Here is a 24,484-nt window from a genome sequence, read left to right on the forward strand (position 1 = left end):
ATTTTTAGCTCCACAGAAAAAGGTCCACAGAGCTAAAGAGATCACGATGTGCATGCTTAAAGGGGGGGGGAGGTCTTGCTTACCTTCCCGGGGGCCTGAATATTGGGCAAGAGGACAATGACAAATGCTGTCTGTCCCCAAATTAAGCATGTCGGGAAACGAAGATTCCTCTAGTCAATTTCGTGAGTACCTTAGGGAGACAGCGGCCCCACTCACCCGCACCACAAAGCTGTGCTAAAATAGCCCAAGATTGATGAAATAGCTGTAATCATAACTGGGACGTGATTAGCAAAGGCACCTTCTGTGCTCACGATCAACCCCCCCCCCCCCCTCACTTTTCACCCCTCTCCTTTTGTAGTTCCACAGGCCGTGACATAACGAATGGGAGTTCTTCGTGAAGAAATAATGCTGAGCCTAGAATTTCGGTTGCGTGCGTCGTGGCCGGTTAGAAACTGCGGAGCCCGGAGGACATTTCTTACAGAGCCCATTCCTCCCCTTGTCTGCAGAGGTGTCCTCAATCGCTCCAGCGCCCCCTAGGTTCGTCGAGGGAAGGAGGGTGGAACAGCGGATGTTTGGGGGTGCTTCTTAGCAGTGAATCCCGGAGGCTGTGTCTCCAACTGGAGGCTGACTGACAGAAGACTAAAGACAGAACCTCGAATCGACTCCGTTCTAATCTGCCTGTCGGCCTTAGATGGAGCTGAGGGAAGAACAATGCCTGTCGTGGCGTGTTTTTAAACTGCACTCCTTTGAGAAGGTGGCGAATACGTACAGGGAGATACGTGTGCATGTATGACCAGCTTCACCCTTTCTTTTTTAATTAACGTGTCACTTGAGGAGGATGGGGGGTGGGACTGTGTGGTCTGGTCCGTGGTGAATTTCGTACCAACTGTATATATGTCCAATCTGAACGGCTGTCAATGTCTTCACTCAAAAGAGAACCCTTTGTAAGCACTACTTGTCTTCAAAAATACAAGGTCTTCAAAACCAAAATGTATCATCTATTTTTGGTAATCACTTTTTTAAAAGTATTAATAACTGATTGCTAGGTAGCTGAACAGGTAAAAGCCTCAATATCAGCCTTCCCCTTTGTGTTTGCTAGAAAGTAGCAAGATACCATAGTAAGCAGAGTGAATGTGAAGATTCATTGAGGTCTGACAGGCAATATGAGATAATTCATCAGGGCTCTCCAAACCTTTCTCCGGAGGCTTACTCCTGTAGGTTTTTGCTCCCACCCTAATAATTACCTAGTTGAAAGGGTTTTCTAAAAATAAAGGGGGCCAATGCTGTGACCATCAGGGATAAAATGCTCAAAATGGTTTGATAAACGGATTTTCTTGCAGCTTCAACGATGTAGGTTACAGGAATAAATGTTCTAGGTAGGCACAAAAAACCTAAACTCCACCTAGGCAACACAAAAACATCTACATGTCCACAAGAAAACACTGAACGTCTTTGTCATGCCTAAGTTGCCAGGGCTTTTTGTGCTTTAGTCAACTGCTCTATTATTTATAGCCATCGCTAAACATTCCTCTGAAGGAATTAAAAAGAATAACAACAGCATTTTTATGTTTTAGTAGTTGGATATATATATAAATAATACATAATAATATACAAATTGGTTCTCTGTCACAAATAATTGACATATGAAATACATTATAATCAGTAACTCTTCAAGCATTGTGTGTGTGAGTCTGTGTGTGAAAACTAGCTTTGTCAAATTCTTGCTTCCTTTGTCCTTGTTTCCTCACTCCTTGCTCGCTTGAAGTGCATTGTAGCCTATGGGAGGATCCTTCACTCCTCTCCCCAATGTGCTGTGAGAGGAAGGTGAGGAAGGGCGAAACAAGGGGGAATTCAATTGCATTCTCTCACGTCTCTATCTCGATGTCTCAAAACCCATTGGATAAGAACGGTGAGCGTGAAGGACTACTGACCATCTCATCCAATGGGTTTTGAGAAGGAGATGACCACGGATGCGACGAATCAATAAATGTGATGGCGCCGGAGGAAGGCTTGACAACTTATTGCTCTTAAACCAACCAAGCTATTTTTTTGCGTTGTTCGTTAACTTGTTTTGCTACATAATGTTGCCTGATTCTGTTCTATGACCGAAAAAGCTTCTGGACATCAGAACTGCGATTGCTTCACCTCAAACTGGATGAAGTGTTCTTCAAATGAGTCGACGGAGGGGATATAATACGAAACCCGACCGTCCCAGAACCCCGTTATCGTAGGAGAAGGAAACAATTTCGCCGAGCGATCAGGTGCCGTTTGTAGGATCAAAGCGACGAGTGGCTTAATCTGCCCCTTGCTTCCGTCCTGCTAGCTAATTTCAATCGCGGAAAATAAATGGGACCGAAACGGAAAGCCACAAGTATATCCTACCAACGGACATAAACATGGTAAATACTGGGGGCCTTCCCGGGTGGCGCAGTGCGTCTAAGGCACTTGCATCGCAGTGGTCAGGGCACTGCATCGGCAGTGCTAGCTGTGCCCCAGAGACTCTGGGCTTCGAGCCCAGGCTCTGGTGTCGGCAGCCGCCGCGACCGGGAGGTCCATGGGCGACGCACAATTGGCCTAGCGTCGTCTGGGTAGGGGAGGGTTTGGCGCCGTAGGGATATCCTTGTCTCATCGCGCACTAGCGACTCCTGGGGTGGCCAGGCGAGTGCACGCTGACCAGGTGCTAGGTGTACGGTGTTCTCTGACACATTGGTGCGGTGGCTTCCGGTTGGATGCGCAACTGTGTTAAGAAGCAGTGGCGGGCTTGGTTGGGTTGTGTTTCGGAGACGGCATGGCTCTCGACCTTCGTCTCTCCCCGAGCCCGTACGGGAGTTGTAAGCGCATGAGAACAACGACATTAACTTACTAACAATTGGATACCATCGAAATTGGGGAGAAAAGGGGAAAAAAAAAAAAAAGGTACATATCTTGCGTTTCCACTGAATCGTGGCAGAATGACGACATTAAACTATAAGCTGGCGGTTAGTACACCTATCGGCAGGACAACAAGCGCCTCTGGTAAGACAACGGGCGGGGGCCTATATGCCATTATGTAAACAGCTGGTGCACACATATCTAATGAAGTCTCAAGGTTTTGCTCGGCCTGAGGTAGTGCGGTCTACAGCTATCCACGAGATCTCTATCTACCTAGCATTTCATCTGTGTTTTTCGTAGCTGTCTATAACCACCACAGACGATGCTGGCAACTAAAAACCGCACTCCAATGAGCTATATACGACATAAGCAAAACAGAAAACGGCTCATCCAGAGCGGTGGCTCCTAGTGGCGGGAGAGCTTTAATGCAGGGAAACTTAAATCAGTTTTACCTCATTTCATCAGATGTTAAATGTGGCAACAGAGGGAAAATAATTCTAGACCCCCTTTACTCCACACCCAGATTGTACAAAGTCCCCTCGCCCTCCATTTGGCAATATGACCATAATTCTATCCTCCTGATTCCTGCTTACAGGCAAAATTCTATAATTCTATAATACGGTCTATAAAAAAAAAGTGGGTCAAGATGAAGCAGATGTTAAACTACAGGACTGTTTTTTCAAGCACAGACTAGAAAGATGTTCGGGATCTTCCGATGCATTGATGAGTACACCACATTCAGTCACTGACTTCATCATAAGTGGCATCGAGGGACGTCATCCCCACATTGACTGTACGTACATACCCCACAACAAAAGCCCATGGATTACAGGGCAACAGTCGCACTGAGCTAAAGGGTAGAGCTGCATGCTTTCAAAGAGCGAACTTAACCCAGAAGCTTATAAGAAATCGCACTATGCCCTCTGACTAACCATCAAACGGGCAAAGCCTCAACACAGGACTAAGAATCGAATCGTTATACACCGGCTCTGACGCACGTCGGATGTGGCAGGGCCTGCAAACTATTAGACTACTAAGGATGCCCAGCCGAGAGCTGCCCAGCGAGCCTACCAGACAAGCTGAAACTTACTTCTCTATGCTCGCTTCGAGGGCAAGTAACACTGAAACGAGCATTAGAGCATCAGCTGTTCCGGACAACTGTGTGATCACACACTCCGCAGCCGAGTGAGAAGACCTTCAAACGGGTTCAACATTCACAAGGCCGCAGGCCAGATGGATTTACCAGGACGTGTACTCTGAGCATGCGCTGACCAACTGGCAAGTGTCTTCACTGACATTTTCAACCTCTCCCTGTTTTGAGTCTGTATACCAACATGTTTTACACCAGACCACCATAGTCCCTGTGCACAAAAAACTAAGGTAACCTGCCTAAATTACTACCGACCCGTAGCACTTCACCGTCTGTAGCCATGAAAATGCTTTGAAAGGCTGGTCATGGCTACCATCAACACCATTATCCCAGAAACCTGACCCACTCCAATTGCATACAGATCCACAGATGATGCAATCTCAATTGCACTCCACACTGCCCTTTCACACATGGACAAAAGGGAACACCTATGTGAGAATGCTATTCATTGACTACAGCTCAGTGTTCACCATAGTGCCCCCAAAGCTCATCACTAAGCTAAGGTCCCTGGGACTAAACACCTCACTCTGCAACTGGATCCTAGACTTCCTGATGGGCTGCCCCCAGGTGGTGAGGTAGGTAACAACACATCCGCCCGTTGAGCCTCAACACAGGGCCTCAGGGGTGCGTGCTCAGTCCCCTCCTGTACTCCTTGTTCACTCATAACTGGCACGGCCAGGCACGACTCCAACACCTACCTACCCAGACTATTTGCATTGCCCCCTCTGAATGCTGCTGCTACACTCTGTTATTATCTATGCATAATCACTTTAATAACTCTACCTACATGTACATATTACCTCAATACCGGTTCCCCCGCACATTGACTCTGTACGCGTACCACCTGTATATAGCCCGCGTATTGTTATTTACTGCTGTTCTTTAACTTCTCTAGGATAGGGGGCAGCTTTTCACGTTTGGATGAAAAGCATACCCAAATTCAACTGCCAGCTACTCATCCCCAGAAGATAAGATTGCATATTATTAGTAGATTTGGATAGAAAACACTCTGAAGTTTCTAAAACTGTTTGAATCAGCAGCGAAACCCCGAGGAACAAACCATTCAGATTTTGTTTGTTTGAGGTCACTCTCTTTTCAATGGGTTTTCATTGGGAATCCAGATTTTCTAATTGACCTTCTTGCAGTCCTACGCTTTCCACTGGATGTCAACCAGTCTTTAGAAATTGGTTGAGGTTTTTCCTTTGTTGTAATAAAGTACGGCCATCTTGAACGAGGTCACTTGAAGTGTACTTGTTCGAGGCGCGTGACCAGAAAGCTAGCTACAGTTTGTTTAATCCTGTATTGAACACAGATCCATCCGTCTTCAATTTTATCGATTATTTACGTTAAGACAATACCTAAAGGTGTATTAGAAAAGTAGTTTGAAATGTTTTGTCAAAGTTACAGGTAACTTTTGAGATATTTTGTAGTCACGTTGCACAAGTTGGAACCGATTGTTTTCTGGATCAAACGCGCCAAATAAATGGACATTTTGGATATATTTCGACAGAAATTAATCAAACAAAAGGACCATTTGTGATCTGTGGGACATATTGGATGCCAACAACAGAAGCTCGCAAAGGTAAGGCATGAATAATATTTTAATTTCTGCGCTTTTTGTGTTGCGCCTGCAGGGTTGAAATACGCTTCTCTCTCTCTGTTACTCTGTTGCTATCCCAGATAAATAGCATCTTTTTGCTTCGCTGAAAAGCCATTTGAATTCTGTCATGTTGGCTGGATCACAACAAGTGTAGCTTTAATTTGTATCTTTCATGTGGATTTAATGAAAGTTAGATTTTATAGTAAGTTATTTGAATTTGGCGCTCTGCATTTCTCTGGCTTTTGGCCAAGTCCCGCCTAAACTCAGATTTTTGGATATAAATATGAACTTACCGAACAAAACATACATGTAATTGTGTAACATGAAGTCCTATGAGTGTATCTTGATGAGTCATCAAAGGTTAGTGATTAATTTTATCTCTATTTCTGCTTTTTGTACTCCTCCTCTTTGGCTGAAAAATTGTTGTTTCTGTGACTGGCTCTGACCTAACATAATCGTTTGGTGTGCTTTCGGCGTAAAGCCTATTTGAATTCTGCAATGTTGCTGGATTTCACAACAATGTAGCTTTAATTTGTTATCTTTCATGTGTGATTCATGAAAGTTAGTTTTATAGTAATTTTATTGAATTTCTGAATTTTTACTGGCTTTTGGCCAAGTGGGACATTAGCGTCCCACATATCCCAGAGAAGTTAATCATTTGTTATCTTATCTCACTTAAAAAAATATATATTTTATTAAAACGAATTGTTGGTTAAGGGCTTGTAAATAAGCATTTCACTGTAAGGTGTTGTATTCAGCGCATGTGACAAATACAATTTGATATGATATGCAATTTATTTTTCCCAAGGACAGAGGAAGTAAGTATTTACAGCTATTGAAGCGCCCATGCAGTCTTTGTTATTTTTTAAATCATCACTGTATGTCTAATAAATCAGTGTGTTATTTACTGAAAATAAATGATCAAAACAAATATTTGAGTTATTGTCCCTGAGCCTCCTTTGGCCCTTGAAAATTGCTCAGTCTGATCATGTGCGCATTAGGAAACACATTTTAAGATATTTACATACACAGCCCTGATGGCTGATAGGATGGTCTAGAGCCCACCCCCTACCCAGATGAACAGTCATTTGGTCTATTATAATCAGATCACATTGTTGTGACGCCATGTGGGCCAAAAAATGCTTCTGGCTGATGTTTTGGTCACTTTTGAATGCTGGCTGTGCTTTCACTCTAAGTGTAGCATGAGACTGAGTCTACAACCCACACAAGTGGCTCAGGTAGTGCAGCTCATCCAGGATGGCAGCATCAATGCGACGCTTGGCAAGAAGGTTTGCTGTGTCTGTCAGCGTAGTGTCCAAGCAAGAGGCGCTACCAAGGGACAGGCCAGTACATCAGGAGACGTGGAGGAGGCCGTAGGAGGCAACAACCCAGCGGCAGGACCGCTACCTCCGCCTGTTGTGCCAAGGAGGAGCACTGCCAGAGCCCTGCAAAATGACCTCTAGCAGGCCACAAATGTGCATGTGTCTGCTCAAACGGTCAGAAACAGGACTCCATGAGGTGGGATGAGGGCCCGACGTCCACAGGTGGGGTTGTGCTTACAGCCCAACACCGTGCAGGACGTTTTGGCATTTGCCAGAGAACACCCAAGATTGGCAAAGTTCGCCACTTGGCGCCCTGTGCTCTTCACAGATGAAAGCAGGTTCACACTGAGCACAGTGACAGAGTCTGGCAGACGCCGTGGAGAACGTTCGCTGCCTGCAACATCCTCCAGCATGACCGTTTTGGCGTAGGTCAGTCATGGTGTGGGTGGCATTTCTTGGGGGCCGCCACAGCCCCTCCATGTGCTCGCCAGAGGTAGCCTGACTGCCATTAGGTACCGAGATGAGATCCTCAGACCCCTTGTGAGACCATATGCTGGTGCGGTTGGCCGGGTTCCTCCTAATGCAAGGACAATGCTAACCTCATGTGCTGGAGTGTCAGCAGTTCCTGCAGAGAAGGCATTGATGCTATGACTGTCCCGCCCGTTGCCCCAGACCCTTGAATCCCATTGAGCACATGCTGCGGACATCAGGTCTCGCTCCATCCACCAACGCCACGTTGCCACCACAGACTGTCCAGGAGTTGTGGAGGCCACAACACACTTACTGAGCCTCAATTTGACTTGTTTTAGGAATTACCATTAAAGTTGGATCAGCCTGTAGTGTGGTTTTCCACTTTAATTTTGAGTGTGACTCCAAATCCAGACCTCCATGGGTTGATAAATTTGATTTCCATTGATAATTTTTGTGTGATTTTGTTGTCAGCACATTCAACTATGTAAAGAAAAAAGTATTTAATAAGAATATTTCATTCATTCAGATCTAGGATGTGTTATTTTAGTGTTCCCTTTATTTTTTTGAGCAGTGTAGATACATTCAACAWAATTAATGAATTGAATCACCTATGTCCCCCTTTTTATATCCTAATGTATTCACGTGAAAAAAAGGCTAATTATTATTAATGACTTTGTAACAGCTCCAAACAGATGTCCACTACAAAAAATGCTCACTGGTACCCTAGTTTATAGAAAGACCCATAAGCTGAATCAGGTTGGTTACAACTGTGGTTGGAGCGAAAACCTACAGGAGGGTAGCTCTCCAGTAACAGGTTTGGTGAGCCCTAACATACAGCGCGTTCGGAAAGTATTCAGACCACTTGAATTTTTCCACATTATGTTACAGCCTTATTCTAAAATGGATTAAATGTTTGTTTTCCCTCATCAATCTACACACAATACCTCATAGTGACAAAGCAAAAACAGGTTTTTAGAAATGTTTGAAAATGTATAAAAACAAACTGAAATATCACATTTACATAAGTATTCAGACCCTTTACTCAGTACTTTGTTGAAGCACCTTTGGCAACGATTACAGCCTTGCGTCTTCTTGGGTATGATGTTACAAGCTTGGCGCACCTGTATTTGGGTAGTTTCTCCACTTCTCTGCAGATCTTCTCAAGCTCTGTCAGGTTGGAAGGGGAGGCTCGCTGCACAGCTATTTTCAGGTCTCTCTAGAGATGTTTGATCAAGTTCAAGTCCGGGCTCTGGCTGGGCCACTCAAGGACATTCAGAGACTGTCCCGAAGCCACTCCTGCGTTGTCTTGGCTGTGTGCTTAGGGTCGTTGTCATGTTGTAAGGTGAACTTTCGCCCCAGTCTYAGGTCCTGAGCACTCTGGTGCAGGTTTTCATCAAGTATCTCTCTGTACTTTGCTCTGTTAATCTTTCCCTCAATCCTGACTAGTCTCCCAAGTCCCTGCCGCTGAAAAACATCCCCACAGCATGATGCTGCCGCCACCATGCTTCAACGTAGGGATGGTGCAAGGTTTCCTCCAGACGTGACGATTGGCAATCTTGGTTTCATCAGACCAGAGAATCTTGTTTCTCATGGTCTGAGACTCCTTTAAGTGCATTTTGGCAAATTCCAAGTGGGCTGTCATGTGTCTTTTACCGTCTGGCCAGTCTACCARGAAGGCCTGATTGTTGGAGTGGTGCAGAGATGGTTGTCCTTCTGGAAGGTTCTTCCATCTCCACAGAGGAACTCTGGAGCTCTGTCCGAGTGACCATTGGGTTCTTGGTCACCTCCCTGAACCAAGGCCCTTCTCCCCCGATCGCTCAGTTTTGCCGGGCGGGTCTTTATCYAGTCTTGGTGGTTCCAAACATCTTCCATTTAAGAATGATGGAGGCCACTGTGTTCTTGGGGACCTTCAATGCTGCATAATTTTTTTGGTACCCTTCCCCAGATCTGTGCCTCGACACAATCTTGCCWCTGAGATCTACGGACAATTAATTTGAACTCGTGGCTTGGATTTTGCTCTGACATGCACTGTCAACTGTGGAACCTTATATAGACAGGTGTGTGCCTTTCCAAATCATGTCCAATCAATTGAATTTACCACAGGTGGACTCCAAGTTGTAGAAACGTCTCAAGGATGATCAATGGAAACAGGATGCACCTGAGCTCAATTTAGAGTCTCATAGCAAAGGGTCTTAGTACTTATGTAAATTAGGTATCTGTTTTTTATTTGTAATACATGTGCAAAAAATTGTCATTATGGGGTATRGTGTGTAGATTGAGGATTTTTTTTATTTAATCCATTTTAGAATAAGGATGTAACATAACAAAATTTGGAAAAAGTCAAGGGGTCTGAATACTTTCCAAATGCACTGTAAAGCATAATAGCTGATTCTGAAATTGATATTTGTCCATTAGAATAACGTGAATATGTTGACATACTGCTTTCATCTTTCCTTGCCAAGTAAGGCACATTATGGTTTCTCTGAATACACTTTTTTTTATATTTTTTATAAATGTTTTAAAAAGTTTAATAAACTTAGGCAACCTTAACAGCAAACAAATAGCAGGCAACCTTGTACAGATAAAATGCCATTCAAACAATTTTCACAGAAATGCATTATTTATATTGAAAATACTACTCTTATGGAGAGACAGTTAAAACTATAAAAAGTTATTAACAGTGTCAAACATCACTGCAATAATCCAAAAAAGTATCTCATAAAAAAATGTTAATATAAATTCACATTTGATAATTTTTAAATAAGGCATGTATATATATTTCTTTAACTTATGCTTAATATATTAAATTTGATTGCAGCTAACGTAGAATGACGGGCAAACTTCACAGAACACAAACATATCTTATAKATGTGCAGAGGTACTTGATTTGGGTTTAAAATCTTGGTCCCTCTGGCAGGAAAAGAGCCTGTAGTCCTCTCCTCACACTCATTATCTCCTCGTCTTGCTGAGGAGAGACACACAAAAACACAGCCCTCAAATACACTTGCAACATCTCAGGGGATGCAGTCTCAGTCTGCGCTAGTAAAGGTAGCACTGTGAGTAGGACTTTCAAAAGAGGGACCTCTTTAATAACCCATAAATCTAAGCCGGGGGGGGGGTTCTACTAAACTATATGTAATTGTTTTAAGAAGGACATTTAGCTATTTGATTTTTAATTTTAAGACCCCTAGAAGTATATAAAAATTTTTTTTTATGAAAACATTGTTTTGGCCTTACTGCTATTAGCCCATACAAACGCATTGAATAACAGATCGTCCCCCCCCAAAAAAAATCTGAAGGAAGTTTGTTCTGACGTGTCTGTCCTATATCTGAGAGTTCTAAGAAAGATCAGGAAACCTTAATTTATATATATATATATATATATATATTTTTTTTTTTTTTACATGTATTTAACCCCTTATTTGTGGCACTAAACAGTCTCCAGATATACTTTCATTCATTTTTTCAACTGGTGCCGGGTAACCTTCAGACGAGTCTGTGGGCATCCTAGAGCAAAACAATCGACGTGTTCGTGAGAGTCTCACCTTTCCACAGAGGGGTCATATTAGTGTGTAGCCCAAACTGTTTTGACGCTACAGACAGAATTTGGCATATCAGCTGTACCGACTTCAGATGAGTCCCAAGACTCTTGTGGGGGTCGTAAGAGCCTCATCTTTCCATAGGGGTCATAATAGTTTGTGGGCCGAACCGTTTGGACACAACAGATGATTTTGTGAGATTTTCGGGATGTCTCATGGTCTGACAAACACAGCTCTAGCTCTGTCACCTTTTACCGCAGATACGGAAGTGCAACATCGGCGGATGTTGTGAATTGAGATGCATCCATTACAAAAAAAACATTTCTCTAGCTTAAACTGACAGATTTTTTTTAGGGGGATTTAATGCCGTGCGGTGGAAAGAGACATGGGTCTAATTGTTTTTTAGTGTCTTGCCTAGTCACAACTATAATTTCCACTCACCATTTCCTTGAAGAGTCTGTCCTGAACTGACTTCATGTCTTTCCTCATCAGGCACATCTGAAAACAGTGGGTGACAAAAAATATTTGTTAATGTTTGAACTCTTCACAGTGCCACATGGTAGAGTAGGGATAAGCATAATGCCATACTGCACAACAGAGGACTGAAATCCTATTGKTTAAAACTGAGCTCAGATGAGCTGAGTTTCAGGTAAAAAAACAACAACAACATTGTAACAGGTACGCCTGTGAGACATATAAGGAATGCACATTGATCAAAACACAAGGTGACATGTACTTTAGATTTCGTGGGTCGGCTGTTCCTCTTTCCCTATTCTCTSTACTTGTGCCGTATGGAATTGTTGTGTTTATGATCAACATAGTGGGCTACAGTTTATATGAAGTGGGAGGCTAAGGTTTGGATGAAGTAGAGGGCTACAGTTTAGATGAAGTGGGGGTCTGAAGTCTGGTTGAAGTAGGGGGCTAAACTTTGGATGAAGTACAGGGCTACAGTTTAGATGAAGTCTAGCGCTAAAGTTTGGATGGTCCACACCTGAGAGGTGAAGATCCTCTCCTCGTACTCCAGGCTGTGACACACATCGGTCTGGAAGGTACTCTTGAGGCTCTGCAGTCTGAGGAGGGCAAAGAACGAAAAGGTGAAGAAGAGCACACGAAAGAGCAAATGAGCCATGGGTAAGAGAGAGAGTGCGAGCGGGATAGAGGGAGGAGAAAATGAAATATAAAAATACTAAACCCATACCACTATCACATTTGCGTGTTTTTGTTGTGTTGTGAATAGAAAAACACCAGTTGTTCATAAATAATAAAAGACAATGAGGGACATGAATGTATCAGGGGCATGACCTCACAGTGGTGTTGCATTGTTTAAAGTAGAGAAGTCAGGGTTAGAACTGGGACAATAAACWGAAAATTATTGACACTGACCATACCGATCACTTATTGCAGGAATTTTGCTGATATCGTACATTACGATAAGTAGCCTATACTAGAGAAATGTAAAGTTTGAAATGAAATAAGTTTTAATATGGAGCGATCAAACTAGTAAATCAAATCAAATTGTCACATGCGCCGAATACAACAACCTCACCTGGAAATGCTTATTTACAAGCCCTTAACCAACAATGCAGTTCAAGAAAAAGTGTTAAGAAAATATTTACTGAATAAACTAAAGTTAAAAATTATATAAAAAAAGTAACAAGAAATGACAACAATAACGAGGCTATATACAGGGGGTAAGGTTAGTCGAGGTCAGTATGGATAGATAATAACAGAGTAGCAACTTTTTGAGGATCTGGGGACCCATGCCAAATCTTTCAGTCTCCTGAGGGGGAAAAGGTGTTGTCGTGCCCTCTTCACAACTGTCTTGGTTTGTTTGGAATGATAGTGTCATTGGTGATGTGGACACCAAGGAACTTGAAATCTCGACCCGCTCCACTTCAGCCGTGTCGATGTTAATGGGGGCCTGTTCTGCCTCCTTTTCCTATAGATCACGATCAGCTCCTTTGTCTTGCTCACATTGAGGGAGAGGTTGTTGTCCTGGCACCACACTGCCAGGTCTCTGACCTCCTCCCTATAGGCTGTCTCATCGTTGTCGGTGATCAGGCAGCAAACTTAATGATGGTGTTGGAGTCATGCTTGGCCACGCAGTCATGGGTGAACAGGGAGTGCAGGGAGGGGTCTAAGCCAGACTACGGTTTGCAACTGCACATGGGGACAAAGATCAGACTTTTTGGAGAAATGTCCTCTGGTCTGATGAAACAAAAATAGAACTGTTTTGGCCATAATGACCATTGTTAAGTTTGGAGGAAAAAGGGGAATGCTTGCAAGCCGAAGAACACCAAACCCAACCATGAAGCACGGGGGTGGCAGCATCATGTTGTGGGGTGCTTTGCTTGCAGGAGGGACTGGTGCACTTCACAAAATAGATGGCATCATGAGGTAGGAAAATGATGTGGATATATTGAAGCAACATCTCCTGACATCACTCAGGAAGTTAAAGCTTGGTCGCAAATGGGTCTCCCAAATGAACAACGACCCCAAACACACTTCCAAAGTTGTGGCAAAATGGCTTAAGGAACAACAAAGGCAAGGTATTTGAGTGGCCATCACAAGCCCTGACCTCAATCCCATAGAAAAATTGTGGGCAGAATGAAAAAGCGTGTGCGAGCAAGGAGGCCTACAAACCTGACTCAGTTACACCAGCTTTATCAGGAGGAATGGGCCAAAATTCACCCAACTTATTGTGGGAAGCTTGTGGAAGGCTACTGAAATGTTTGATCAAGTTAAACAATTTAAAGGCAATGCTACCGAATACTAATTGAGTGTATGTAAACTTCTGACCCACTGGGAATGTGATGAAAGAAATAAAAGCTAAAATAAATAATTCTCTTACTATTATTCTGACATTTCACATTCTTAAAATAAAGTGGTAACCTAACTGACCTAAGACAGGGAATTTTTTACTAGGATAAAATGTCAGGAATTGTGAAAAACTGAGTTTAAATGTATTTGGCTAAGGTGTATGTAAACTTCCGACTTTACTGTATATACACCCTTATACAGTACCAGTCAAAAGTGTGGACACACCTACTCATTCCAGGGTTTTTCTTTATATAGTGAAGATATCAAAATTATGAAATAACACATATGGAATAATGTAGTAACCAAAAGGGTTAAAACAATCAAAATATATTCAGAATATATTATTCTTCTTGCCTTGATAACAGCTTTGCAAACTCTTGGCATTCTTCAACCAGCTTCAATGAGGTATTCTCCTGGACTGCATTCCAATTAACAGTTGTGCCTTGTTAAAGTATTTATGGGAATTTCTTTCCTTCTTAAAGCATTTGAGCCCATCAGTTGCACTGTGCAAGAGTAGACAGCCTATTTGGTAAAATACCAAGTCCATAATATGGCAAGAACAGCTCAATAAGCAAAGAGAAACAACAGTCCATCATAACTTTAAGACATATAAAGGTCAGTCAACCTGGAACATTTAAAAGATCTTTGAAGGTTTCTTCAAGTGAAGTCGCTAAAACCATCAAGCGCTATGATGAAATGGCTCTCATGAGGACCGCCACATGAGAGCTGCAGAGGATAAGTTCATTAGAGTTAATTGTACTGCAGATTGCAGCCCAAATAAATGCTTCACAGAGTTCAAGTAACAGACATCTCAACATCAACTGTTCAGAGGAGACTGTGTGAATCAGGCCTTCATGGTCGAATGCTGCAAAGAAACCACTACTAAAGAACATCAATAAGAAGAGACTTGCTTGGGCCAAGAAACACGAGCAATGGACATTAGACCCGTGAAAATCTGTCCTTTGGTCTATGAGTCCAAATCTTAGATTTTTGGTTCCAACCTCATGTCTTTGTGAGACACAGAGTAGGTGACGGATGATCTCCGCATGTGTGGTTTCCACCGTGAAGCATGAAGTAGGAGGTGTGATGGTGCTTTGCTGGTGACACTGATTATTTAGAATTCAAGGTAAACTTAACGAGCATCGCTACCACAGCATTCTGCAGCGATACGCCATCTCATCTGGTTTGCGCTTATGATAGTGGAACTATCATTTGTTTTTCAACAGGACAATGACTCAACACACCTCCAGGCTGTGTAAGGGCTATTTGATCAAGGAGAGTGATGGAGTGCTACATAGATGACCTGGCCTCCACAATCACCCGACCTCACCCAATTGAGATGGTTTGGGATGAGTTGGACCGCAAAGTGAAGGAAAAGCAGCCAAAAAGTGCTCAGCATATGTGAGAACTCCTTCAAGACTGTTGGAAAAGTATTCCAGGTGAAGCTGGTTGAGAGAATGTCAAGAGTGTGTAAAGCTGTCATCAAGGCAAAGGATGGCTACTTTGAAGAATCTCAAATATAAAATATACTTTGATTTGTTTAACACTTTATTTGGTTACTACATGATTCCATGTGTTATTCATAGTTTRGATGTCTTCACTATTATTCTACAACGTAGAAAATTGCAATTATCACAATTTAAGAACTTTGACCCAGTTTGAGATAKTTTTCTTTAGTTCTAAACAGTCATGTGAATAGTCATGCTATGACCACATCCCGGAGAAACAAATAAACAAATGAGACAGAGATCTGGCCTCATTGACAACAGAGATACTTGTATTTTTGGTCACAGTTAATTTCCCCCAYGTTAAAAAGATTATACAATGTGTTCTGTGGTCCTTTTGAAATGGAGCAGGGGAGGACTAGAGGCTAAATTGCAATCTTTACAGTGTGTCTGTTTGAGCGGGTGGAACAACATTTTCCCACCTGGGACTTTTCACTCSCTGAATGTGGCAGAAAAACACACACACCTTCTAGTCTCTTTCTCCTGGTAGGAGTGGAAAGCCACAGACTGCTTCATCCAGTATGTCTAAGGAGAGAGAAGTGAACTGATAACACTGATTTAAATCAACATACAGTCAACTAAAGCATGGGAGGATTTCCCATAGACAATCCAAACCTGAAAGGGTTGGAATACCGGTATACTGCATTGTCAGGGAGGCCTCTTACTATTAAATACTGTTAATGTAGGAGTTTAACAATGTTAAATCCGTTGTGCTAGGTTGATTTACCYTTTTAAAAGGAATGCAGATATCCATATTATAAGGGCCCTGGTCAGTTTCCACAACATACATGCGACCAACTGAGCGTCTGCTAAATGACTACAATGTAATGTAAGTAATCCTACAGTCAGTTCCTTCTCCATGTTCTTTAGAGTGGATTCGTCCTCCTCCAAGTTGTTGATCTCATTCAGCAGAACACCCCTGACCTGTTCCAGCTTCTGAGACCTACACACACAGACAGTGGGAAGAGGAAGGAAAGGYGAGAGATATTGAGGAGACCAAGAGAGATTGCATGTCCACAATCTGTCAGATTGACATGTTCTTGTATACTACACAATGCAATCTTTATTTGTTGATTATACAGAGACAATGGACATTTGGTAATTTTTGCTGTCACAGTACCCAGCCCCACCACACACAACATACACAACAGGCTGGGAGCAGCACAGGGTCAGCCGCAGAGCAGCGCCCCTGGAGCAGGTAAAGGGTTAAAAGTGCCTTGCTCAAGGGTACATAGGCAGTCAGTGGCACCTGAGATATTGATGTCAGCAACCCTGCTGTTGCCAGTTCACTATTTAGTGTATACTAACTGACCTGTAGTTTTGAACTCTCACGCTGATGGAAGAGACGTGCTGCTGGACMGTCTTCAGAGACTGCTTGGTGTACAGCTCCATTCGTCTGGAGCGATTCTGACACACGTAACAGAGGTAAGTAGAACATATTTAGGGTCTCCCATAGAATACAAAATCCTATTCACAAAGGCCAAATCACCTTTAAGTGACATCAAYCCAAATATGGAGATTTTAGATGAAAAGGCCAGGAAATTTAACAACTGAACACATGCCCCATTCACTTCCATTGATTGTTAGCTAGTGGTGGCTAAAGTTAGCTGAATATTGTAGTGGCTGGATTACAGTTTCTCCTGGCTCATAGACTACTTTCAAGGTAAGGAATAATCTAACATTAAGTTGTAAAATCCTGAATTWCCCCTTTAAAGGCCTATGGAACTTTTGCAGGGGAGCTACACCGGGGCATCAACAAAATAGTAGGTTTTTAAAAAGGCAGTGGCTGCGGATCCTGACCTTTTTTCTCCGGAGTAAAGATCCCAACGCTTCTGTGCATGTGCGGATCATGTTCTGACCATGTGTTTCCTTACCTCTACTTCATGCACACATTTTTGTGGTCTCCTTCCCTTCACATTTCTCACTCTCAAACGTGAATGACAATTCTTCCAAGTTTTACCGGTGAAACGTCTATGAAGCATCTGCATACCAACTATTTGATCTCAATCAGTTTATGGGGATAAGCATTTAGATCTTCTTGAGTTATACAGTGTTGTTTTGAAAGTAGCCTACAGTGTTTCCTCTGAAAAAAAGCAGTGGGGGAAAAGATCTCAGAGGGGGATGGTTGGAGGGGGGGTCCCTCATCTTTTTTTCGGGCCCGTGGTCCACCCTGGATAATTTATGTAGAAGGTCTGAGAAGCTCAGTTCGGGTGACTTTTTAAAAGGACTTTCTCATCCAAAATGAATTAAAATAAAATGATGCTGACACAATAATTTCCACCTCCAGAAATGAGCTGTGTTGTCATGRGTTGCTGCCATGTATTGTTGTTGTCTTAGGTCTCTCTTTATGTAGTGTTGTGTTGTCTCTCTTGTCGTGACGTGTGTTTTGTCTTATACACTGCTCAAAAAAATAAAGGGAACACTAAAATAACACATCCTAGATCTGAATGAATGAAATATTCTTATTAAATACTTTTTTCTTTACATAGTTGAATGTGCTGACAACAAAATCACACAAATTATCAATGGAAATCAAATTTAACAACCCATGGAGGTCTGGATTTGGAGTCACACTCAAAATTAAAGTGGAAAACCACACTACAGGCTGATCCAACTTTGATGTAATGTCCTTAAAACAAGTCAAAATGAGGCTCAGTAGTGTGTGTGGCCTCCACGTGCCTGTATGACCTCCCTACAACGCCTGGGCATGCTCCTGATGAGGTGGCGGATGGTCTCCTGAGGGATCTCCTCCCAGACCTGGACTAAAGCATCCGCCAACTCCTGGACAGTCTGTGGTGCAACGTGGCGTTGGTGGATGGAGCGAGACATGATGTCCCAGATGTGCTCAATTGGATTCAGGTCTGGGGAACGGGCGGGACAGTCCATAGCATCAATGCCTTCCTCTTGCAGGAACTGCTGACACTCCAGCCACATGAGGTCTAGCATTGTCTTGCATTAGGAGGAACCCAGGGCCAACCGCACCAGCATATGGTCTCACAAGGGGTCTGAGGATCTCATCTCGGTACCTAATGGCAGTCAGGCTACCTCTGGCGAGCACATGGAGGGGCTGTGCGGCCCCCCAAAGAAATGCCACCCCACACCATGACTGACCTACCGCCAAACCGGTCATGCTGGAGGATGTTGCAGGCAGCAGAACGTTCTCCACGGCGTCTCCAGACTCTGTCACATGTGCTCAGTGTGAACCTGCTTTCATCTGTGAAGAGCACAGGGCGCCAGTGGCGAATTTGCCAATCTTGGTGTTCTCTGGCAAATGCCAAACGTCCTGCACGGTGTTGGGCTGTAAGCACAACCCCCACCTGTGGACGTCGGGCCCTCATCCCACCCTCATGGAGCTGTCTCTTATACACATCTAGATGTGTATAAGAGACAGCTGGACACTACGCTGACAGACACAGCAAACCTTCTTGCCACAGCTCGCATTGATGTGCCATCCTGGATGAGCTGCACTACCTGAGCCACTTGTGTAGGTTGTAGACTCCGTCTCATGCTACCACTAGAGTGAAAGCACCGCCAGCATTCAAAAGTGACCAAAACATCAGCCAGGAAGCATAGGAACTGAGAAGTGGTCTGTGGTCACCACCTGCAGAACCACTCCATTATTGGGGGTGTCTTGCTAATTGCCTATAATTTCCACCTGTTGTCTATTCCATTTGCACAACAGCATGTGAAATTTATTGTCAATCAGTGTTGCTTCCTAAGTGGACAGTTTGATTTCARAGAAGTGTGATTGACTTGGAGTTACATTGTGTTGTTTAAGTGTTCCCTTTATTTTTTTGAGCAGTGTATATATATTCTTTTTTCCCAGRCTCCATCCCCGCAGGAGGCCTTTTGGTAGGCCGTCAGTGTAAATAAGAATTTGTTCTTAACTGACTTGCCTAGTTAAATAAAAAGCCCAAAAACATATTGGTAAAACATTTTGTTAAAATTATTCCTTAGCTAGATCCCAAATGTGATCCTTTAAAGGGTCCAATGCAGCCGTTTTTATACATTTTCTTTTATAATTTCTGGGTAACAATTAAGTACCTTACTGTGATTGTTTTCAAATAAGATGGTCAAAAAGAAAGGAAAAACAACGTCTTTGCAAAGAGCAATTRCTCAAGCAAAAWTTTTGCTAGGACTGTCTGGGGGYAAACTGAAAATGTGCTGTTATTGGCAGAAAGGTTTGTAACTCTATTTCTTATTGATCTATTKATTAATTTGCCACCATGGAAGGCCAAAACTCCCTCCCAACAAACAGCTCTTACACTAAAATGGCATTATCATCAATGTCTTGGAGGTGATATTTGTGCATCTGTAACTTTCTCACTCATTATTATTCACTAATCATTCAGGACTATCCGTAATCATAGTAGCATCCACATGAATGTAGAAACGTTTAGAAACAGAAACATATCCTCCTGTGAGTTTGTGTCCAACCAAATAAATAGATATCCTTCCCATTGAAGTCAATGGGTCAGTGATGGGTGGACCAGCGGCCATATTGAGTGTACCCATAGCAGTAAAGCGGGAAGTAAAAAAAGCATTCTATTTTCTATGGGTGCAACCTGGAATTTCCTCTGGAGCTCGGAGCTGAACTGGCGACACATGTTGCCCATGTCGTGGGGGGGGTGACCCAGCTCACCCTCCACCTCGGCCTCGACGTCCACGTCGGCCTCCCAGCTGGACGATGTCACCATGTGGGACGATACCACCCGGCTCAGGTCCCCCTCCGGAGAAACGTCCATGACTAGGGACAACACACAAATGCAGGCATATACAGTTACGAATACACACACATGCAGTCATGAACAAACACATAAAGAGGAATAGTATGCTAACAATAGCACCCACCCCATCTCACACACARATCTACTGGATGTGCAAGTGCATCCTTCTCCAAACTGCTCAGAGTTAAAGCTGCAATATGTAACTCTTTGGGCGACCTGACCAAATTCACCTAGAAATCGGAGTTATAGACCTGTCATTCTAATTGAAAGCAAGTCTAAGAAGCGGTATATCTGTTCTACGTGCTCCATTTCTATGCTTCCCATTCTTAAGTTTAGTTTTTGTGTCTTACTTTCGGTTTTGTACACCAGTTTCAAACACATAAAAAGACAATATTTTTGGTTATTGAAAATATATTTCAGTGGTTTAGATGCTACAATGATTATCTATGCTTGCTTGTTTTGTCACAAACTGAAATTAGACAAACTATTAGAATTTTAGSAACCAGGAAATGGCGGAGCGATTTTTGAATTTTGCACCTTGAAGATAAATATCGCTGTTGGTTTGACTAATCGTTACTATAACTATGAGTTCAAAAGCAGTGTCTTTTGTGAGACCTACAGCTTGTTCTGGAAAACCATGGGGGCAGGTGGAGCTGTTTGTCCTAAGGTTTTGTAGATCGCTGTACCCATAGAAATGCATCACATTTAAGTGTTATATTCAATTGTATGGCTGTACCTGTGTCACGAGCGCTCTTGCTGCTCTGGATGTGGTGATATCTTTTCGTGGTTGCCAGCGAGGCCCTGTCCTTTGTTCCATGTCCTTTCTTCTCCTCTTCGTCAGAGCTGCTCTGTTCCTCCCATGCCTGGGCCTGAGCGTGGAGGTTGGGCTTAGCTGCTGAAGTGGAGGGAAAGAATTGAATGAAAGAGAAATAAAGGGCTATTTTATGAAGTGAGAACTGGTTCGCCAATTATGTGAACATGTAAACCATATATTGTTGAAAGAATATATATATATATATATATATATATATATATATATTAAATGTCGTTCTCACTGGGTTTAAACAGTTTCCTAGGCCTCATCTTGACCGCCTGCCCCCCTCTTCGTGTGCCCCTCTTTCCCTCCTCCTCCGAGTTACTGGACGAGGGGCGGGAGTTGTGGCGCTTGCGCCCGGTGCAGGGACCTATGAGAAGGGAATCAAATGATTGAACCAGACCAAACCAGTAGAGCCTGACCAATAAACTGGTGAACTGATATWATCTGCCAATTATYATGGTTGCCTGAAGAGGGCGCTCTACGMGCTGCTCATTGAACATCATTCAGCCCTAGGTCACGACGTAAGCGGAAGTGGTTTGACGGTGAGTAGATCGCAACAGCCAGCGACAGCGTATTTGAATAAGTCAATTATCAAAAGTACACTTCACCAACCAAGAACCCCAGGGGTGTAATCATTACCCAAACAATTGCAAAACTAAAARGAGAGTTTCTATTGGACAAATGCAGGAAGGTCCCTCCCCYTTTCATTAGGTTTAAGAAACTTTTTTTCAACAGAAGAAACATAATGAAGACGCCCCTGTACTCATCACATTTACACTTAATTAACGTTAGCTGGCCAGCAATGTAGTTATGCTCTATCTAGCCAGTAAGGTACTGTAGTTAGCCTAGCTCAGGGGTTTCCAACAGGTCGATCACGAGRTACCAGTAGCTCGAAGTCCACCTACGAGTAGCTCGCCAATTTTTTTTTTTAAGTACATGCAATTCTATGTTCCACTGCAAACTGTCATAAAGAAATCTCACAAGTATCAGACTGCGCAAGCTCCCAGCTACTATCTTATCCAGTGGTTCCCAAACTTTTTATAGTCCTGTACCCCTTCAAACATTCAACCTCCAGCTGCATACCCCCTCTAGCACCAGGGTCAGTGCACTCTCAAATGTTGTCTTTTGCCATCACTGCAAGCCTGCCACAAACACACACTATATGATACATTTATTAAACATAAGAATGAGTGAGTCTTTGTCACAACCCGGCTTGTGGGAAGTGACAAAGAGCTCTTATAGGACCAGGGCACAAATAATAATATAATAATAATCAATAACTTTGGTCTTTATTTAACCATCTTACATATAAAACCTTATTTGTTCATCAAAAATAGTGAATAACTCACCACAGGTTAATGAGAAGGGTGTGCTTGAAAGGATGCACATAACTCAGCAATATTGGGTTGTTTTGTCAGAGAGTCTGTCTTAAATAATTTTCCTAAATACAGTCTGTGCCTGTATTTAGCTTTCATGCTAGTGAGGGCCGAGAATCCACTCTCACATAGGTACGTGGTTGCAAAGGGCATCAGTGTCTTAACAGCGCGATTTGCCATGGCAYGATACTCTTGAGTGCAGCCAAATCCAGAAATCTGGCAGTGGCTTCTGATTATTTCGATGWGGCTCTCTAGTTCAGATATCGGTAAGTGGACTGGAGGCAGGGCACGAAAGGGATAACGAATCCAGTTGTTTGTGTCATCTGTTTCGGGAAATTACCTGCGTAATGCGCACCCAACTCACTCAGGTGCTTCACTATATCACATTTGACATTGTCCGTAAGCTTGAGTTCATTTGCACACAAAAAATCATACAATGATGGAAAGACCAGTGTGTTGTCCTTGTTAATGCAGACAGAGAAGAGCTCCAACTTCTTAATCATAGCCTCAATTCTGTCCTGCACATTGAATATAGTTGCGGAGAGTCCCTATAATCCTAGATTTAGATCAAAACATCAGAAAAAACATCACCCAGATAGGCCAGTTGTGTGAGAAAGTATCAACATGCGAGCGGTCAGACAAGTGAAAATGATGGTCAGTAAAGAAAACTTTAAGCTCGTCTCTCAATTCCAAAAAACGTGTCAATACTTTGCCCCTTGATAACCAGCGCACTTTTGTATGTTGTAAAAGCATTACATGGTCGCTGCCCATACCAATGCATAGTGCAGAAAATACACGAGAGTTCAGGGGCCTTGCTTTAACAAAGTTAACCATTTTCACTGTAGTGCCTCTTGGTGGATGCTGCAGTGTACCCAAGTGGTATCGGGAGCAAATGCTTGCAAGCGCGTTACCACTCCACTATGTCTCCCTGTCATGGCTTTTGCGCCATCAGTACAGATACCAACACATCTTGAGCACCAATGTCCATTTGATGTCACAAAGCTGTCCAGTACTTTAAAAATATCCTCTCCTGTTGTAATGGTTTCCAGTGGTTTGCAGAAGAGGATGTCTTTGTTAATTGACCCCCCATAAACGTAATGGACATACAGTTGAAGTCGGAAGTTTACATACACCTAGGTCGGAGTCATTAAAACTTGTTTTTCAACCACTCCACAAATTTCTTGTTAACAAACTATAGTTTTGGCAAGTCGGTTAAGGGGAGGCTTGCAAGAGCCGAAAAACACCATCCCAACCGTGAAGCACGGGGTGGCAGCATCATGTTGTGGGGGTGCTTTGCTGTGGGTGGGGGTGGTGCACTTCACAAAATAGATGGCATCATGAGGTAGGAAAATTATGTGGATATATTGTAGCAACATCCAAGAACATCAGTCAGGAAGTTAAAGCTTGGTTGCAAATGGGTCTTTCAATTGGACAATGACCACAAGCGTACTTCCAAAGTTGTGGCAAAATGGCTTAAGGACAACAAAGTCAGGTATTGGAGTGGCCATCAAAAGCCCTGACTCAATCCCATGGAAAGTTGTGGGCAGAACTGAAAAAGTGTGTGCGAGCAAGGAGGCCTACAAACCTGACTCAGTTACACCAGCTCTGTCAGGAGGAATGGGCCAAAATTCACCCAACTTATTGTTGGAAACTTGTGGAAGGCTACCAAAATGTTTGACCCAAGTTAAACAATTTAAAGCAATGCTACCAAATACTAATTGAGTGTATGTAAACTTCTAACCCACTGGGAATTGATGAAAGAAATAAAAGCTGAAATAAATAAATCTCTCGACTATTATTCTGACATTTCATTCTTAATTAAAGTGGTGATCCTAACTGACATTACATTACATTTACATTTAAGTCATTTAGCAGACGCTCTTATCCAGAGCGACTTACAAATTGGAAAGTTCATACAATTCATCCTGGTCCCCCGTGGGGAATGAACCCACAACCCTGGCGTTGCAAGCGCCATGCTCTACCAACTGAGCCACACGGGACCATAAGCAGGGAATTTTAGGATTAATACTAGAATTAAATGTCAGGAATTGTGAAAAACTGAGTTTAAATATATTTGGCTAAGGTGTATGTAAACTTCCGACTTCAACTGTATACCAGGAGCTGTGCCAGGCCCGCCAAGTCTGTTGACTCATCCAGCTGTAACGCATAGAATTCCTGGCTTTTAATGCAAAGTAGTAATTATTTCAAACATCTCCTGCCATGTCACTGATGTGTCGGGAAACAGTATTGCTTGATGAAGACATTGTCTGTATAGTTTTTTGGGGC

The 24,484-nt window shown here is 42.9% G+C and overlaps 1 protein-coding gene across 1 annotated transcript in view; it reads right to left on the reverse strand.

Moving 5' to 3' along the window:
* Positions 1 to 9,771: 9,771 nt before the first annotated feature.
* sycp2 (synaptonemal complex protein 2) overlaps positions 9,772 to 24,484 on the reverse strand; it is a 67,124-nt gene continuing 52,411 nt past the window's right edge. Inside the window, exons 37-45 of the mRNA XM_023991007.2 lie at positions 21,061 to 21,189; positions 20,742 to 20,900; positions 19,844 to 20,025; positions 16,591 to 16,685; positions 16,122 to 16,221; positions 15,745 to 15,803; positions 11,945 to 12,023; positions 11,395 to 11,451; positions 9,772 to 10,379 (exon numbers count right to left, since the gene is read on the reverse strand). Of these exons, the coding sequence (XP_023846775.1) occupies positions 10,308 to 10,379; positions 11,395 to 11,451; positions 11,945 to 12,023; positions 15,745 to 15,803; positions 16,122 to 16,221; positions 16,591 to 16,685; positions 19,844 to 20,025; positions 20,742 to 20,900; positions 21,061 to 21,189 (932 nt within the window). The 3' untranslated portion in view covers positions 9,772 to 10,307. The remainder of the gene's footprint in view (positions 10,380 to 11,394; positions 11,452 to 11,944; positions 12,024 to 15,744; positions 15,804 to 16,121; positions 16,222 to 16,590; positions 16,686 to 19,843; positions 20,026 to 20,741; positions 20,901 to 21,060; positions 21,190 to 24,484) is intronic.

The sequence above is a fragment of the Salvelinus sp. IW2-2015 genome, linkage group LG7 (assembly GCF_002910315.2).
Source record: "Salvelinus sp. IW2-2015 linkage group LG7, ASM291031v2, whole genome shotgun sequence".
Taxonomy (NCBI): domain Eukaryota; kingdom Metazoa; phylum Chordata; class Actinopteri; order Salmoniformes; family Salmonidae; genus Salvelinus; species Salvelinus sp. IW2-2015.